Source organism: Rhinopithecus roxellana, chromosome 15 (genome assembly GCF_007565055.1).
Source record: "Rhinopithecus roxellana isolate Shanxi Qingling chromosome 15, ASM756505v1, whole genome shotgun sequence".
In the NCBI taxonomy this organism is placed as follows: Eukaryota; Metazoa; Chordata; class Mammalia; order Primates; family Cercopithecidae; genus Rhinopithecus; species Rhinopithecus roxellana.
The window spans coordinates 10,367,196-10,385,090 of NC_044563.1; the positions used below are offsets into that span (position 1 = coordinate 10,367,196).

At 48.9% G+C, this 17,895-nt stretch overlaps 1 protein-coding gene and 1 non-coding gene across 2 annotated transcripts; both read right to left on the bottom strand.

Moving 5' to 3' along the window:
- Nucleotides 1–360: 360 nt before the first annotated feature.
- Nucleotides 361–8,077, bottom strand: WDR74 (WD repeat domain 74). Its single transcript, XM_010384857.2, has 11 exons — nucleotides 7,876–8,077; nucleotides 7,691–7,797; nucleotides 7,483–7,604; nucleotides 4,056–4,131; nucleotides 3,790–3,936; nucleotides 3,525–3,626; nucleotides 2,184–2,284; nucleotides 2,033–2,088; nucleotides 1,232–1,377; nucleotides 1,059–1,115; nucleotides 361–587 (listed from the first exon to the last, which is right to left on the bottom strand). Exons 1-11 carry the CDS (start codon nucleotides 7,937–7,939, stop codon nucleotides 408–410), a joined length of 1,158 nt encoding a protein of 385 aa, XP_010383159.2. The 5' UTR covers nucleotides 7,940–8,077; the 3' UTR covers nucleotides 361–407.
- Nucleotides 8,078–9,825: 1,748 nt separating this feature from the next.
- Nucleotides 9,826–10,016, bottom strand: LOC115893808. The gene has a single exon (XR_004053856.1). It is a non-coding gene; the product is annotated as a U2 spliceosomal RNA (small nuclear RNA).
- Nucleotides 10,017–17,895: the final 7,879 nt, after the last annotated feature.

The window sequence follows — 17,895 nt, forward strand, 5'->3', positions numbered from 1 at the left end:
CCGGGGAGTTCAAGTCGACACCTTCGGCGCCTGAGGCGACGACGAGGCCTCTGAGCTCACCCCTACCCTCGGGAAGCCCCTTCTCACACTCCCTGGGCCCTCGGTGTGTGTCTCTGGTCCCATCTTCCCTGACGTCCTCAGACTCTGCCTCCTTGTACTGCTCATCCGACATCTCAAAGTCCTTGTCTTGGCAGCAGCCCATGGCCCCGCGTGGCCCTGGACTCCCTGCCACCCATGCCAGCCTACCTGCCTCCAGGCCCGGCTTTTGTGACATCAGATATCCCGTCGCCCCAGCTCAGGGAGCCCCCACCCCAAGCTACCCCTCATTCCTTTCTCCCATCACAAAAGGCTCAGGGTCATGGTGGATGTTCAGCTGTTTATTTACAAAGTGGGCAGGCACAGGGGCATCAAGGGCTGGTGGACCCAGGCCGCTTCTTCTTTCTCCGTCTGGTTTGGAGAGCTCCTTGGGTCTCCTCCAAATCCGAGAGCTTCCGCTTGGCAGCTGCCTCCAAGGATGCCCAAAGTTCGTCTGTCTCTGTGTCTTCTAGGGGCACCTTGTTGGGTTCTTGAGGCTCTTGGGGCTCATCCTGGTGAGTGGGAAGAAAGCGTAGGAGTCAGGGGGACTGGGAATGGTGGCTCCCACCTGTAATCTCAGCACTTTGGGAGACCAAGGCAGGAGGATTGCTTGAGCCCAGGACTTAGCGACCAGACTGGGCAACATAAGGAGACCCCATCTCCACAAAAAGAAGTTAAAAAAAAAAGAGAAAAAGTAGTCAGGGGCACAGGGACAAACCCACAGGGAAGGAGACCCTGGCTGAGAAATAATCCCTCTGGGTACCACCACCTTTATTCCCTGCTCCCAGAAAGCAACCCCATCCATGCTCTTGGCAATAACCCTCTCAGGATTTTAACTGTTAATGCCTCTCAGAGAAATTAAGTGACCAGGCAGGTAAACAGATAGTCCCAGGTCTGCATTCCAGCTGCCTCCTTTTCCTCTTCATAAGGAGGTCCTCACATCTATGCCCTTAGTTCCCACATTACCGGACCCAACTGCTCACCTCCCAGTTGTCCCTGCCTGACAGGAGGAGGCAGTTCAATTGAGACTTGAGATAAACCTGCAAAAGATGAAGGACCTTAAGGAGCCAGGCATGCTGAGACAGAAACATGAAAGGGGACAAAGGAGGCGGAGCCTCCACAAGACCATGAGTTTGGGGTGGGAGAGATGACTTACCTTATGCTCTAGACCCCGTGGATTCTGGATCCTGTGTATCCTCAACACTCTGTCCAAGCCACAGGAAGCTAGTAGAGGCTTTGAAGGGTGGCACTGCAACCCACGGACACTGCCTGCCAGCCCCTTCAGACAGCCCAGTAGACGCCCTAGAGAAGGGGGGAAGCATCCGTGATAACTGGCTGGCCAATAATCAACCATTCATTGTTTCCTGTTCCAATCACTTTCCATTTCAACATTTAATCTGCAACAAAACCCTGAGACTGGGCCGGGCGCGGTGGCTCAAGCCTGTAATCCCAGCACTTTGGGAGGCCCAGACGGGCGGATCACGCGGTCAGGAGATCGAGACCATCCTGGCTAACACGGTGAAACCCCCGTCTCTACTAAAAATAATACAAAAAACTAGCCGGGCGAGGTGGCGGGCGCCTGTAGTCCCAGCTACTCGGGAGGCTGAGGCAGGAGAATGGCAGGAACCCAGGAGGCGGAGCTTGCAGTGAGCTGAGATCCGGCCACTGCACTCCAGCCTGGGCAACAGAGCGAGACTCCGTCTCAAAAAAAAACAAAAAAACAAAAAAAACTGAGACTGGAACTTCCACTAATATTTCCATTTCGCAGGTGAGGAAATTACGGCACAGGGAGTTGAAATAGTTTCAGGTCATACAGCTTTTGAGGAAACCAGGATTTGAACCCAGGCAATCTGGCACCTGAATGAGGCCTCACTGGCCCCACTGCACTGCCTTAGAGGGAATCCTTACCCTTTTCCCTGCTCCTTCCTTTCCCCCCAACATACCCTAGTCCACTCACCTTGCCGAAGGTCAATTTCTGCCAGCTGCCCATGAGTGTTTCCCACAATCACTGAGCTGAGGATGAGACCAGAGGCAAGCGGAGTCAGCAGTAACCTCCTGGAGCCCTTCCCAAGCCCCACCCTCCCACCCCTTCCCCTCTAAACACTCACTTGCCTCCCGGAGTGAGGGTCATGGCTGTCAGTGGGTACTCTCCATAGGTGGTCTCTAGGACTGGCCGGCGCTGGGGGGATGCTGGGTCATAGACACGAACCTAGAGGAAGACTGAAGCATCACGAAAGTATCCCCGGCCAGGCGCGGTGGCTCAAGCCTGTAATCCCAGCACTTTGGGAGGCCGAGACGGGCAGATCACGAGGTCAGGAGATCGAGACCATCCTGGCTAACACAGTGAAACCCCGTCTCTACTAAAAATACAAAAAAAAAAAAAAAAAAAAACTAGCCGGGCGAGGTGGCGGGCGCCTGTAGTTCCCAGCTACTTGGGAGACTGAGGCAGGAGAATGGTGTGAACTCGGGAGGCGGAGCTTGCAGTGAGCTGAGATCTGGCCACTGCACGCCAGCCTGGGCAGCAGAGCGAGACTCCGTCTCAAAAAAAAAAAAAAAAAAAAAAAAAAAAAAGAAAGTATCCTCACCCTGCACCTACCCTCTGGCATCTCTGCATCCTCACCTGCTCCCTGCACACTGCTCTCTTATTTATGATCCACTGTCAGAAACCTTCTCATCTTAGATGTATGCTCTTCTCTGAGCATCAGGGTGTCAGAAGAGCTGCTTCGCAGCATAAATGGACAGAGCTGAGGGGAGAGGTCCCCTAGGTTGGAAGTGTGTGAGCATTACATCCCCCCATACTCCCATCTAGGGGAAATGGAGGGATGGAAAAGCAAGTCAGTCTAGTAGTCGGTGGGTGCTACATTTCAAGCAGAGGTTAGCCTGAACGAGGGACGAAAGAGGATGCCCTCATATGTGTTTTGAGCAAAGGCGTACGACCAAGATCAGACTTCAATGTGCAGAAAGCAAAGGAAACAGGACAAATACAGTGACCCAGCCCTACCCGTGTCTCAAGACGTCAAATGAGACAGCCATAAAGATTCCTCATTTGGGCCCTTCCTGTAAAGCTGAGGAGCTGAGGCCAGAGAAGGGAGGCTCAGGCCTCAGTCCCAAAGCAAATCAGAGAGGCTGCATCAGGACCAGAACCCAGTTCTCTTAACCCCTAGCCCAATGTCCTCTGACACCTGCACCCTATAATTCCCACAGTGAAGGGGATCCACTCTCCTTTCCTCTCTTCCAGGTGGGAGGAAAACAGCATAGTTCAGGAAACTCCACCCTAGAATGCAGCAGAGGAAGGTCATGGGCTCAGGGACAGGGTTGGAACAGATGGGGATGCGCTTGCTCCTCTGAGCTCAGAATGGTGAGAAAGGCAGTTGTGCCAAACCATGGGGGCCATTTCTCCAGAAGGCTGCTTTATCCCAGGAGAAGGTAGGGGTGAGATGACACCTTACCTGGTGGTACCCTGTACAGGTGACAAACTTCTGTGATCCTGGGAGAAACTGTATGTCCTGGTCCCAGATGGGAACCCGCAGGTCCAGCCAGTCATTCCGCACCTGGTGGGGTGGGCAGATGGGGAACCGGGCTGTGGGGGGCTTGATGTGCTCCTCCTTTCAGCCCTCCTTCGCCCCCTAAAGCCCATCTAGTCTCTGACGCATAGTCAGTGGCCACAGCCTTCCTCAACTTCAGGAACAGCTCCTTCACACTCTTGTCACTCACGTTCTTGGCCCTGAACACAGGTTCCTCAGAGCCCTGCAGGTCCCACATCTTCAAAGCATTCTCTTTCCCACCTGTGGCAACCACATGGGGGTGTGCTGGGTCTTGGCGCATCCTACACACCCCAGGGCCCACTCTCAGTTCCAGGAGCTAAAAAGAATGGGAGATAAGAGTTCGTTCTAGAGTTCTTAATCCTCCCTTCCCCAACATGATCATTAGGCACCTACCCCAGCCCCCCTCCCGCAACCATCAGGGCAGGGAAGCCTCACTGGGTCAGAGGATGTGTTCTTGTCATTGTCATGCCAGACTCTGAGAATCCCAGAATCCACACATGTGATGAGGGTGCTGCAGAGAAAGGACAGAGTTGGGATTTTTTAAGTGCTTAAACCCCTTGTTCTAATCTTTCTCTCCTTCTCACTACTAGACTTGACTAATGTTTAAAAACAAACAAACAAAAAAAGTACAAAAGTATTCTCTAGGCCCCAAACTCCTATCAACCCGATTCCCTACTAACAGTCCAGTTTAGAAGAAAGCCTCTAGGTCACTGGGCTCTAGGCAGAGCCTGACAGCTTCCAGCTTCCTAATCTGTTAATTCAACTTACTCAACAGGGTGAGGGTTTACCAAGTGAGGAAACAGAATTGCTGAGAAGCTAATTTGCCACTCAGCTATGTTACAAACGCAGCTAGAAATCAACCCTGTAATATTCCGGAGTGCTTTTGCTGTTCACAGCTGTGTCTAGCACTTGGCTGTACTGGTCTATCTGAATCTTGAGTTGCTTACCAGGGCTCAGGATCAGTAGTTCTAAAAGGATTGAAATGGGACTGGTCTGAATTTAGGGTTTGGTCAAAGTCAAACACCAGCTTCTTGTGTTCCTTGCTCTGGGTTTCAGGAACTAAATGTCAGTCTTTTGCTTAAAGTATCTCAAGAAGTCCAAGCAAGTCTCTCCCCAGGATCTGCACAGACTGCGCCTATGTTCTTTCTCATGCCTGCCAACCCTCCCCAGCTGGGTTCAGGCTCTGTATCGACTTGCCTGAGCTGTGACAAAAGTCTCCCAGTTGCTGTCTCCAATCTATCCTCCATACTCCTACAGGCTCCCAGTGCTGACTATGGTACTTGCTATTCAAAAACTGGTAATTCAGCCAGGCACAGTGGTTCGCGCCTGTAATCCCAGCACTTTGGGAGGCTGAGGCAGGCAGATCACCTGAGGTCAGGAGTTCCAGACCAGCCTGGCCAACATATACTGAAACTCTGTCTCTACTAAAAAATACAAAAATGAGCTGGGTGTGGTGGCACATGCCTGTAGTCCCAGCTACTTGGGAGGCTGAGGCAGGAGAATCGCTTGAACAAGGGAGGTGGAGGCTGCAGCGAGCCGGGATTATGCCACTGCACTCCAGCCTCAGAGACAGAGCAAGATTCTGTCTCTCAGAAAAACAAAAACAAAAAATGAATAACTCACCAACACCAATAAATGTACACATCTCTCAACCTAGCACTTAAAGCCCTTTACATTTAATCCCAACCTAATATAGTGTCCATCTTGTATTAAAATGCTTCCTTGGTTGGGTGCAGTGGCTTACACCTGTAATCCCAGCATTTTGGGAGGCTAAGGTGAGCGGATCGCTTGAGGTCAGGAGATGCAGACCAGCCTGGCCAACATGGTGAAACCCTGTCTCTAATAAAAATACAAAAAAAAGAAAAAACTTAGCCGGGCATGGTGGTGGATGCCTGTAATCCCAGCTACTTGGGAGGCTGAGGCAGGAGAATCGCTTGAGCCTGGGAGTTGGAGGTTGCAGTGAGCCAAGACCATGCCACTGCACTCCAGCCTGGGCAACAGGGTGAGACTCTGCATTAAAAAAAAAAAAAAAGGTTCCTTCTTGTCAACTTCCAAATCAAATGCTATTTATCCTATTTATGTACCCTATAGCATGCCCCCAGTCCTTGGCCTCTCCCAGGCAGTACCCTCTTTCTAGAATACCCTTATTCCCTTCTCCACCAGTCAAAATTCTACACATCCCTCAAGACCCAGTTCTAACATCCAGTCCCCCCCAGAGGCTTTCTAGACCTCACTTGTCAGAATTGCCACCACCAAACCTATGCAGCCTGCTTCACAGCCCTCTTTCATCCTCTTTGGAAGAAAGCAGGGCCAGTAATCCAACCACTTAGCACCTTCCTAATCTTTGCCTTCAGAGGTATATCACCTTGTTGGTTGAGCTCAAGTTGAGCCCAGGAGTTTGAACCGGCCTGGCCACACAGTGAGACCCTCTCTCTACAAAAAACTTAAAAATTTAGCTGGGCAGGGTGGCACCTGCCTGTGGTCCCAGGTACTCAGGAGGCTGAGGTGGGAGGATCGTTCGACCTCAGAAGGCTGAGGCTGTAATGAACCATGAATGCACCACTGCACTCAAGCCTAGGTGACACAGTGAGGCTCTGTCTCAAAATATGTAAATGAATTAATGAATGAATGCTTACAACCTTTTTTTTTTTTTTTTTTTTTTTTTTTTTTTTTTTTTTGAGATGGAGTCTCACTCTATCTCCCAGGCTGGAGTGCAGTAGCGCGATCCCGGCGATCCCCGGCTCACTGCAAGCTCCGCCTCCCGGGTTCACGCCATTCTCCTGCCTCAGCCTCCCGAGTGGCTGGAACTACAGGTGCCCGCCACCGCGCCCGGCTAATTTTTTGTATTGTTAGTAGAGACGGGGTTTCACCGTGGTCTCAATCTCCTGACCTCGTGATCCGCCCGCCTAGGCCTCCCAAAGTGCTAGGATTACAGGCGTGAGCCACCGCGCTCGGCTCCTTTTTTTTTTTTTTTGAGATGAAGTATTGCTGTCTTCCCCAGCCTGGAGTGCATTGGTGTTCTCTCTGCTCACTGCAACCTCTGAGGGACGGATTCAAGCGATTCTCCAGCCTCAACCTCCCAAGTAGCTGGGATTATAGGCATGCGCCACCACACCTGGCTAATTTTTGTATTTTTTTAGTAGAGAAGGGGTTTCACCATGTTGGCCAGGTTGGTCTTGAACTCCTGACCTCAAGTGATCCACCCATCTCGGCCTTCCAAAGTGCTGCGATGACAGGTATCAGCCACCACACCCAGACTTGCTTAAAACTGTTAAATGACAGGTGGGCACAGTGGCTCACGCCTGTCATCCCAGCACTTTGGGGATCCGCGGCAGGTAGATCACCTGAGGTCAGGAGTTCGAGACCAGCCTAGCCAATACAGTGAAACCGTCTCTACTAAAAATACAAAAATTAGCTGTGCGCGGTGGCGGATGCCTGTAATCCCAGCTACTCGGGAGGCTGAGGCAGTTCTCCTAGGCGGAGGTTGCAGTAAGCCGAGATCGCGCCAGTGCACTCCAGCCTGGGCAAGAAGAGCGAAAACTCCGTCTACACACACACACACACACACACACACACAAAACTCAGAGGGTTATAATGGAGTAAGGTGAAAAACCTTGGAGGATGAGAACTTTTTGAAAGCAGAAATTTTACCAGCAGCCCCTGTACTTCGCCCAGTGCCTGGAATTCAGTAGGTGTTCTATAAATGTGTTACAGGCATTAACTACGTAAGGCAGAAACCCAGGTCTCTGTCACCTATTGAAAACCGTGTCACTCAGATTGTCTGTCGCCATCATTCCAGTATCTGCAGGGAGCATCAAAGCTCTCTCTTAGGCCCTGCGTTTAGCGAGGGGATTGGTCTTACCCGTCGGTCTGGGCGAGGCCACGGAATATGCCCTCCCCGCCCGGGCAGTGTCTCTGACCCTGGAATATGCCATCCTCGGTGCTGAAGTGCTTCACCGTCCTGTCCGCGCAGCCCACCAGGATCTGCGGCAAAGAAGGGCAAGATGGCAAGGAGAGCGAGGCTGCTGTGTCCCAGGCCCCCAGCTCCGGCCCGGCCAGCGGCCACTCACCTGGGTTTCGCCGCCCGTGCCCCAACACAGGGCACTCACTGCCTCCTCGCGCCGCGGCTGTCCTCCGGCCGTGAAGTTCGCCGCCTGTTTTCGCTGAAGGTTTACCCCTGAGAGAGGAGGGCGTCAGTCACACTAGGGGCGCTAGTGCACCCCTGCATTTCCCGACGCCCGAGCCTGCCACCCACCTTTCAAGATCCCAGTCTCGGTGCCGACCCACACATGGTTCCAGCGCGCGGCAGCAGCAGCCATGACAAAGCCTGGAGGCAGATGGGTCGCACTTCCGGCGCAGCGTGTGCGTCACCGGCGGGCGTCGAGTCCGAGGCAGGGCAGTGCAGTTGCTAGGAGTTTTTGTTGTTGTTGTTTGTTTGTTTGTTTGTTTTTTGAGACGGAGTCTCGCTCTGTCGCCCAGGCTGGAGAGCCAGTGGCGCGATCTCAGCTCACTGCAAGCTCCGCCTCCCGGGTTCACGCCATTCTCCTGCCTCAGCCTCCCGAGTAGCTTGGACTACAGGCGCCCACCACCACGCCCGGCTAGTTTTTTGTATTTTTAGTAGAGACGGGGTTTCACTGTATTAGGCAGGATGGTCTTGATCTCCTGACCTCGTGATCCGCCCGCCTCGGCCTCGCAAAGGGATGGGATAACAGGCGTAAGCCACTGCGCCCGGCCCAGTTTCTTGGAGTTCTAAGAGCCGAAAGAGTAAAGCTTCCTTGCTTGTTTTGCTTTACGAAAATGAAACCAGGAGGTGCTTGTTTAGGGAGATCGGAAGAGTACATTGATCATTTTGCACTTGGAGTGAAACGCACCTTTCCTGGACTGCGTGGCCGGGTCAAGCCAGCCCTAGTCTCTTTCCCGGCTCCGTTATGTAATATGTGTTCTGGACTGTTAGACAAGAAACAACAAACGATTTAAGAAACACTTTGGAAACGATTCAGATCATTAACGATGTGTGGGGCTTCGTTCTGGAATATGTCACAAAAGAAAGAAAGATGGGAAAAGGAAACCGAAGGTTTTTTTATTGTTTTTTTTTTTTTTTTTTTTTTTTTTTTTTTTTTTTTTTTAAGATAACAGACCTTCGCTCTGTCGCCCAGGCTGGAATGCAATGGCGCGATTCTCCTGCCTCAGCCTCCCAAGTAGCTGGGATTACAGCTCGTATTACTAAACCACAGCGCCCGGCCTCGTTTACTCGTTAAGAGGTGGATAGCCGGGCGCGGTGGCTCATGCCTGTAATCCCAGCACTTTGGTAGGCTGAGGTGGGCGGATCACGAGGTCAGGAGATCGAGACCACTCTGGCTAACATGGTGAAACCCCTCTACTAAAAATACAAAAACTAGCCGGGCGAGGTGGCGGGCGCCTGTAGTCCCAGCTACTCGGGAGGCTGAGGCAGGAGAATGGCGTAAACCCGGGAGGCGGAGCTTGCAGTGAGCTGAGATCTGGCCACTGCACTCCAGAACAGAGCGAGACTCCGCCTCAAAAAAAAAAAAAAAATACAAAAAATTAGCCGGGGTGGTGGCGAACGCCTGTAGTCCCAGCTACTCAGGAGGCTGAGGTAGGAGAATGGCGTGAACCCAGGAGGCGGAGTTTGCAGTGAGCGGAAGTCGAGCCCACTGTACTCCAGCCTTGGCGAAACAGCGAGACTCAGTCTCAAAAAAAAAAAAAAAAAAAATTCGAGTGTTGTCACAGTTCACTGTCGACCTGGAATTCCTTAGTTACAGAGATTCTTCCGCCTCAGTTTCTAGTTAAACCATGAGGAGAAAAGCGTTAAATACACGATAAAAAGAACTGAGGCCGGGCGCGGTGGCTCATGCCTGTGGGAGGCCGAGGCGGGCGGATCACAAGATCAGGTTATATCACGGTGAAGGCCCATCTCTACTAAAAGTACAAAAATTTAGCCGGGCCTGGCGGCACGCATCTTCGTAATCCCAACCACCCAGAAAACTGAAATAGAAAAATCGATTGAATTGAGACGGTAGTTCAACACTTCATTTACGATGGCAAAACCAGAGTAAAACCGTACACACTTTACTCACCATACAAAAAAAACTACACATCTGACGTCAGATGACACGGATGTGACGATCAGATTTTCTTTTATTCTTGTAGTTCTTTTCTTTAACACGTAATATTACCCCCATGGGGGGTTGGGTGCACCGTTCCTGGAAGTACTGCAATACCAGGTCGATGCGTGGAGTGGACGGAGCAAGCTCCTTTTCCATCTCCTGTTTCCAAAAATCCATTTAATATATTGTCCTCGGATAGAGGACGTATCAGATATTAAACTGATAAGAACAGATACTACACTTGATCTTAGCCAAAAGGCCGAGAAGCGATATTTCCAATGGCGCCGCCTTGGTGGCCTTATCATTCCCATCTTGTATACAGTTATGGTAACTATGTAGTCATTAAATATTAAATTATTTTCCAAGACGTTATTATTCCGAAACTCAGTTTTCATTATTCTTTCTTAATAGTAGTGGCTATAGTTTGGAAATAGACCTATTTAATGGTCCTGTACTGCTTCTCCCGCCTGCTCTCTGCTCCGTTTGTTTTGCATAAACCCGCCCTTTCGCTTTTTTAGGATCCTGGGATTGGCCCACATACCAATCGTGATTTCAATACCCGCGTGGCCTCCTTTTCCCAGATTGTGGCGTTAGTCTCCCAGCCTAGAGGTTTTGGGGCTCTCCAGGGGGCGGCGGGACAGTGCTGCAGGTGGGGGCGCCCCTCTCTGGGACCTTTCTTGGGAGAAGCCGCGGCGGGGTTTCAAAGCAAAGGTTTTGGAGTCCAAAAAAGGAGGTTGGGCTCCCCGCTCTCCAGTTCCTGACTTAATGACCTGAGGCTTGGTACTTAGGCCCTTGTCTCCTCCTCAGTTAAACGGGGAAATGGTGACACGCACTCTCGGGAGTTTGTGAGAACTGAGGACATAGGGGCGAGGCACGACCTGCACCTTGCATTGAAAGAGATCAAACACACTCACACATTCCTCAGCCCTGGGCCCAACACAAACACATTCCTCCATATATCTCAACTTCCTGAGCCCAGCACCAACACAAACACATTCCTCCATATATCTCAACTTTGGAAAAAAAAAACGCCACCTGGAGAGTCCCCTGATAAAAGTCATGAGTGTTTGAAAGAATAACTGAAACTCCCAAAAGGCGGGAACCAATCATAAACGGCCAAATCAGCCAATCCCAAACCTGTATTGCACAAAATCCTCTGTGACTCTGTGCCTGTTTACTGCTGACTATATAACGCTGTCTCAGACCCAGTCGGGGGCTCTCGAACAGTTTTTGGTCGGGAGTCCAGGTTCGAACTTGTATTAAAGATCCTTGCCGTTTGGCTTTGACTCTGGACTCTGGTGGTCTTCTTTGGGGAATTAAAGGACTGGGGCACAACATCTGGGGGCTCCTCAGGGATTTTCCCCAAGCCCACCAGACCCCAGGTCAACGGATCATCACTGATCAGTAAGTGAGCCAGCTTTGTCTTTGGTTGTCTTTGTCTCTCTAAGGAATCCCGCGGGATCTGTACTGAGGTTGGCATTGTCTTGGCGGACGCGCTATAAGACAGCCACCAGGGACCGGTAGGAGACGTCCTCCGGTGCCCATCTGGGGCCTCTGTATTCTGTTGGCCCGTCTGATTCTGATCCGGAACTAAACCCAAAACGCGCTTGCGGAACTGTTGTCTGTTGTTGCTGTTGTAGACTGTTACTTGTTTAGAACTCACTTTCACTTTTCAGGAGCCGCTGGACGAGACAAAAGTTACTTCAAATCCTGTTACTGATATTTCTCTGTATCCCTTTCTCTACCTCCAGGGGTTCCTGAAATGGGCAGCGCCCAGAGTACTCCTCTCTCTCTCCTTTTAAATAACTTTAAAGATGTCAAAGCTAGGGGCTATGACCTTAGTGTAGAGCTAAAGAAAGGGAAATTGATAACTTTATGCCGCTCAGAATGGCCCGCTTTCGGCGTAGGGTGGCCTCCCGAGGGAACATTTTGCCTCCCTATTATCACTAAGGTCAAAACTAAAATTTTCCTACCAGGACGTTCGGGGCATCCTGATCAGATCCCCTACATCTTGGTATGGCAAGACCTTGTGGAAGATCCGCTACCTTGGCTGATCCCTTTCGTGCTAGCCCCTGAGCCCTGTAAGGCGTTAGTCACGCGGCCTGCGGAAAATTCCCAGAGACAAAAGATCCCATCCGCCCCTCCTGCCCCTGTGTTGCCTGACAGCCAAGACCCCCTGTCGTTAGAACCCCCACCTTACACACACCCCGGCCCTCAGCTCCAGGCTCCGCCGGCTGCTTCCCCGAGAGAACGCGAAAACCGAGAAGCCGCGGCAGCACCGGGAGTGGTGGGAAGCGAAAGCAGTCCTGGGGGGCCTGCGGGACTGACGCGGGGCAGTACCCCACGCGAACAGGCTTCGCAGCCCCCCGACTCCACTACAGCGCTGCTCCTCAGGGAAATAGGACCCCCCGATGATACTGGGCTCCCCCACCTCCAGTATTGGCCCTTCTCCACTAGTGATCTGTATAATTGGAAATCCCAGAATGCCCGGTTCTCAGACAACCCTAAGGACCTAACATCATTATTAGACAGTGTTATTTTTACCCATCAGCCTACTTGGGACGACTGTCAGCAACTCCTCCGATTCTATTCACGACGGAAGAAGGAGAAAGGATACAGGTTGAGGCCAGAAAACTGGTTCCCGGAGATGAGGGCCAACCGACTGCCAATCCTGACCTCATCAATGCAGCCTTCCCTCTGACCAGACCTAGATGGGATTACAACACGGCAGAAGGTAGGGGACGACTGCTCATTTACCGCCAGACTCTAATGGCAGGTCTCCGGGCGGCAGCTCGCAAGCCCACTAATTTCGCTAAAGTGTATTCAGTGTTGCAGGGAAAGACAGAAAGCCCTACCGTTTATCTAGAAAGGTTAATGGAAGCTTTCAGACAGTTGACCCCTATGGACCCAGAAGCACCTGAGAATCAGGCAGCGGTAGTAATGTCCTTTGTAAACCAGGCAGCACCAGATATTAAGAAAAAGTTACAAAAACTAGAAGATTTAGAAGGAAAACAGGTGCAGGATCTCCTCCGCATTGCCAGTAAGGTATACAACAATAGGGATGCCCCAGAAGAAAGGCAGTTAAAAGCTACCAAAGAGATGACCAGGGTCCTGATGGCTGCCTTCCCTCAAGCAGAGAAAAACCAAAGAAAAAAACAAGCACAAGGCCCTAAGCAAAAGTTAGAAAAAGATCAGTGTGCTTACTGTAAAGAACATGGCCACTGGATTAAAGACTGCCCAAAGAAAAAGAGGCAGTCGGACTCAGGGTTGCGAAGACCTACCCCCATACTTGTTACCCAGGATTCCGACTAGGGGGGACGGGGTTCGGACCCCCTCCCCGAACCTAGGGTAACTCTGCAAGTGGAGGGGTCCCCGGTTCAGTTCCTAGTCGATACCGGGGCGCAACATTCAGTCTTGGTCAACACTTATGGAAAATTGTCTGATAATTCATCTTGGGTACAAGGAGCCACAGGAATTAAAAAATATCCTTGGACAACTCAGAGGACCGTAGACTTGGGAACAGGAAAGGTGTCTCACTCCTTCCTAGTTATTCCCGAGAGCCCTTGCCCCTTGTTGGGGAGAGATCTATTAACAAAAATGGGAGCCCATGTGGGGAAAAGAGAGGTCGGCTTGTTAGTGTGTTTATATAGAAAGAAGTAAATTTAAGAGACTCCATTTGGCTCTGTATTTGAGATGCTGTTAATCTGTGACTCTACCCCCAATCCTGTCCTTGCTAGAGACATCGCTGTGGTAATTAAGGTTGAAAAGATTTTGGGCTGTAAGGAATGTGCTTTGTTAGGCAAATGCTTAAAGCCTGCTTGTGGTTGAAGGTCAGTACCATTCTCTTAAATCTCAGTAAAAGAAAAACATCTGTCTCCTGCCCGTCCCTGGGTAAATGGAACATCTCCGTGTATCTGTATGTCTTACTGCTGATTTACTCCCTTATCTTTTGAGCAATAAATACTGAGGGAACTCAGGGACCGGTGCCCGTGTGGGTCCTCTGTAAGCACAGCACCGGTCCCCTAGGCCCTGCTTTTCTTTCTCTATACTTTGTCTCTGTGTATTATTCTTTTTCTCAAGTCTCTCGTTCCACCTAACGAGAAGCACCCACAGGTGTGGAGGGGCAGGCCACCCCTTCATCTGGTGCCCAACGTGGAGGCTTTTCTCTAAGGTGAAGGTACGCTGGAGCGTGGTCATTGAGGACAAGTCGACGAGAGACTCCCGAGTACGTTTACAGTCAGCCTTGCGGTAAGCTTGTGCGCTCGGAAGAACCTAGGGTAACAATGGGGCAAACTAAAAGTAAATATGCCTCTTATCGCAGCTTTATAAAAATTCTCTTAAAAAGAGGGGGAGTTAAAGTGTCTACCAAAAATCTAATTACGCTCTTTCAAACAATAGAACAGTTTTGTCCATGGTTTCCAGAACAGGGAACTTTAGATCTAAAAGATTGGGAAAAAATTGGCAAAGAATTAAAACAAGCAAGTAGGGAAGGTAAAATCATCCCACTTACAGTATGGAATGATTGGGTCATTGTTAAAGTAGCTTTAGAACCATTGCAAACAGAAGAAGATAACATTTCAATTTCTGATGTCCCTAAAAGCTGTGCAGTAGATTGTGAAAAAGAGGCAGGGATACAATCCTGGAAAGGAAAAGAAAGTTCACACTGTAAATGTGTAGCAGAGCCGGTAATGGCTCGGTCAACGCAAAATGTTGACAATAATCAATTACAGGAGGTAATATATCCTGAAACGTTAAAATTAGAGGAAAAAGATCCAGAATTAGCAGAGCCATCAGAGTCTAAACCATGATGGCCAACTCTTACAACAGCTCAGATGCCTGCAACCTTAGAACCTCAAATGCAGGTTAGACAAGTACAAACTCCAAAAGAAGATCAAATAGAAAAAGATAGAGTCTCTGTCACGGCAATGCCAATCCAAATACAGTGTCCACAATATCAGCAGGTAGAAAGTAAGATCCAGCCGCCAGTAGCCTATCAATACTGGCCGCCAGCTGAACTGCAGTATCTGCAGCCTCCAGAAAATCTGTATGGACAGCCAGGAGCATTGCCAGTGCCACAGGGCAGGGCGCCATATCCTCAGCCGCCCACCATGAGACTTAATCCTACAGCACCGCCTAGTACACAAGGTAGTGCAATACATAAAATTATCGATGAGGCAAGAAAACAGGGAGATATTGAGGCGTGGCAATTCCCAGTAATATTAGAAGCAAGACCACCTGGAGAAGGGGCCCAAGAGGGAGAACCTCCCGTAGCTGAAGCCAGATATCAGTCCTTTTCTATAAAAATGCTAAAAGAAATGAAAGAAGGAGTAAAACAGTATGGACCCAACTCTCCTTACATGAGAACATTATTAGATTCCATTGCTCATGGACATAGACTCATTCCTTATGATTGGGAGATTCTGGCAAAATCATCACTCTCACCCTCTCAATTTTTACAATTTAAGACTTGGTGGATTGATGGGGCACAAGTGCGGGTCCGAAGAAATAGGACTGCCAATCCTCCAATTAACATAGATGCAGATCAACTATTAGGAATAGGTCAAAATTGGAGCACTGTTGACCAACAAGCAATAATGCCATATGAGGCCATTGAGCAAATCAGGGCTATCTGCCTTAGGGCCTGGGAGAAAATCCAAGACCCAGGAACTGCCTGCCCTTCCTTTAATACAGTAAGACAAGGCTCAAAAGAGCCCTACCCTGATTTTGTAGCAAGACTTCAAGATGCTGCTCAAAAGTCAATTACCGATGAGAATGCCCGTAAAGTCATAGTGGAGTTGATGGCGTATGAAAACGCCAATCCAGATTGTCAATCAGCCATTAAGCCATTAAAAGGAAGGGTTCCTGCAGGATCAGATGTAATCTCAGAGTACGTTAAAGCCTGCGATGGAATTGGAGGAGCTATGCATAAAGCTGTGCTTATGGCTCAAGCAATCACAGGAGTTGCTTTAGGAGGACAAGTGAAAACGTTTGGGGGAAAATGCTATAATTGTGGTCAAATTGGTCATCTAAAAAAGAATTGCCTAGTCACAAATAAACAAAATGTAACTACTCAAGTTACTACAACAACAGATAAAGGGCCACCTGGCCTATGTCCAAGATGTAAAAAGGGAAAACATTGGGGTAATCAATGTCGTTCTAAATTTGATAAAAATGGACAACCACTGTCGGGAAACGAGAGGAGGGGCCAGCCTCAGGCCCCGCAACAAACTGGGGCATTCAAAATTCAACCCTTTGTTCCCCAGGGTTTTCAGGAACAACAACCCCCACTGTCGCAAGTGTCTCAGGGAATAAGCCAGTTATCACAATACAGCAATTATCCCCCGCCACAAGTGGCAGTGCAGCAGTAGATCTATGTACTTTACAAGCAGTCTCTCTGCTTCCAGGGGAGCCTCCACAGAAAATCCCCACAGGGGTATACGGCCCATTGCCTGAGGGGACTGTAGGCCTAATCTTAGGAAGATCAAGTTTAAATCTAAAAGGAGTTCAAATTCATACTGGTGTGGTTGATTCAGACTATAAAGGCGAAATTCAATTGGTTATTAGTTCCTCAATTCCTTGGAGTGCCAGTCCAGGAGACAGGATCGCTCAATTATTACTCCTACCTTATATTAAAGTTAAAAACAGTGAGATAAAAAGAACAGGAGGGTTCGGAAGCACTGATCTGGCAGGAAAGGCTGCATATTGGGCAAGTCTGGTCTCTGAGAGCAGACCTGTGTGTAAGGCCATTATTCAAAGAAAACAGTTTGAAGGGTTGGTAGACACAGGAGCAGATATCTCTGTCATTGCTTTAAATCAGTGGCCAAAAAATTGGCCTAAACAAAAGGCTGTTACAAGACTTGTCGGCGTAGGCACAGCTTCAGAAGTGTATGAAAGTACAATGATTTTACATTGTTTAGGGCCAGATAATCAAGAAAGTACTGTTCAGCCAATGATTACTTCAATTCCTGTTAATCTATGGGGTCGAGATTTGTTACAACAATGGGGTGCAGAAATCATTATGCCTGCTCCATTATACAGCCCCATGAGTCAAAAAATCATGACTAAAATGGGATATATACCAGGAAAGGGATTAGGAAAAAATGAAAATGGCATTAAAGTCCCAATTGCGACTAAGAAAAATCAAAAAAGAAAAGGAACGGGGTATCCTTTTTAGGGGCGGCCACTGTAGAGCCTCCTAAACCCATTCCATTAACTTGGAAAACAGAAAAACCGGTATGGGTAAATCAGTGGCCGCTACCAAAGCAAAAACTGGAGGCTTTACACTTATTAGCAAAGGAACAATTAGCAAAGGGACACATTGAGCCTTCATTCTCACCCTGGAATTCTCCTGTATTTGTAATTCAGAAAAAGTCAGGCAAATGGCGTATGTTAATGGACTTAAGAGCCGTAAACGCTGTAATTCAACCCATGGGGCCTCTCCAACCTGGATTGCCCTCTCCGGCCAGGATCCCAAAAGACTGGCCTTTAATTATAATTGATCTTAAGGATTGCTTTTTTACCATTCCTCTGATAGAGCAAGATTGTGAAAAATTTGCCTTTACCATACCAGCCATAAATAATAAAGAACCAGCCACCAGGTTTCAGTGGAAAGTATTACCTCAGGGAATGCTTAATAGTCCAACTATTTGTCAAACTTTCATAGGTCAAGTCCTTCAACCAGTTAGAGACAAATTTTCAGATTGTTATATCATTCACTATATTGATGATATTTTATGTGCTGCAGAAACAAGAGAAAAATTAATTGACTGTTACACATTTCTGCAAGCAGAGGTGGCCAACGCAGGACTAACAATAGCATCTGATAAGATCCAAACCTCTGATCCTTTTCATTATTTAGGGATGCAAATAGAAAATAGAAAAGCCACAAAAAACAGAAATAAGAAAAGACACATTAAAAACATTAAATGACTTTCAGAAATTGTTAGGCGATATTATTTGGATTCGGCCAACTCTAGGCATTCTTACTTATGCCATGTCAAATTTGTTCTCTATCCTAAGAGGAGATCCAGACTTAAATAGTAGAAGAATATTAACCCCAGAGACAACAAAAGAAATTAAATTAGTGGAAGAAAAAATTCGGTCAGCGCAAATAAGTAGAATAGATTCTTTAGCTCCACTCCAACTTTTGA

What these genes read in the sequence shown, in the direction of transcription:
- WDR74 (XM_010384857.2), bottom strand. Translation starts at nt 7,939, where the DNA reads ATGGCTGCTGCTGCCGCGCGCTGGAACCATGTGTGGGTCGGCACCGAG. An exon ending in CCTGTACAGGGTACCACCAG is followed by an intron (nt 2,285 to 3,524) that starts GTAAGGTGTCAT and finishes GTCTTCCTCTAG; the next exon opens with GTTCGTGTCTATGACCCAGC. An exon ending in CAGGCAGGGACAACTGGGAG is followed by an intron (nt 588 to 1,058) that starts GTGAGCAGTTGG and finishes CCCACTCACCAG; the next exon opens with GATGAGCCCCAAGAGCCTCA.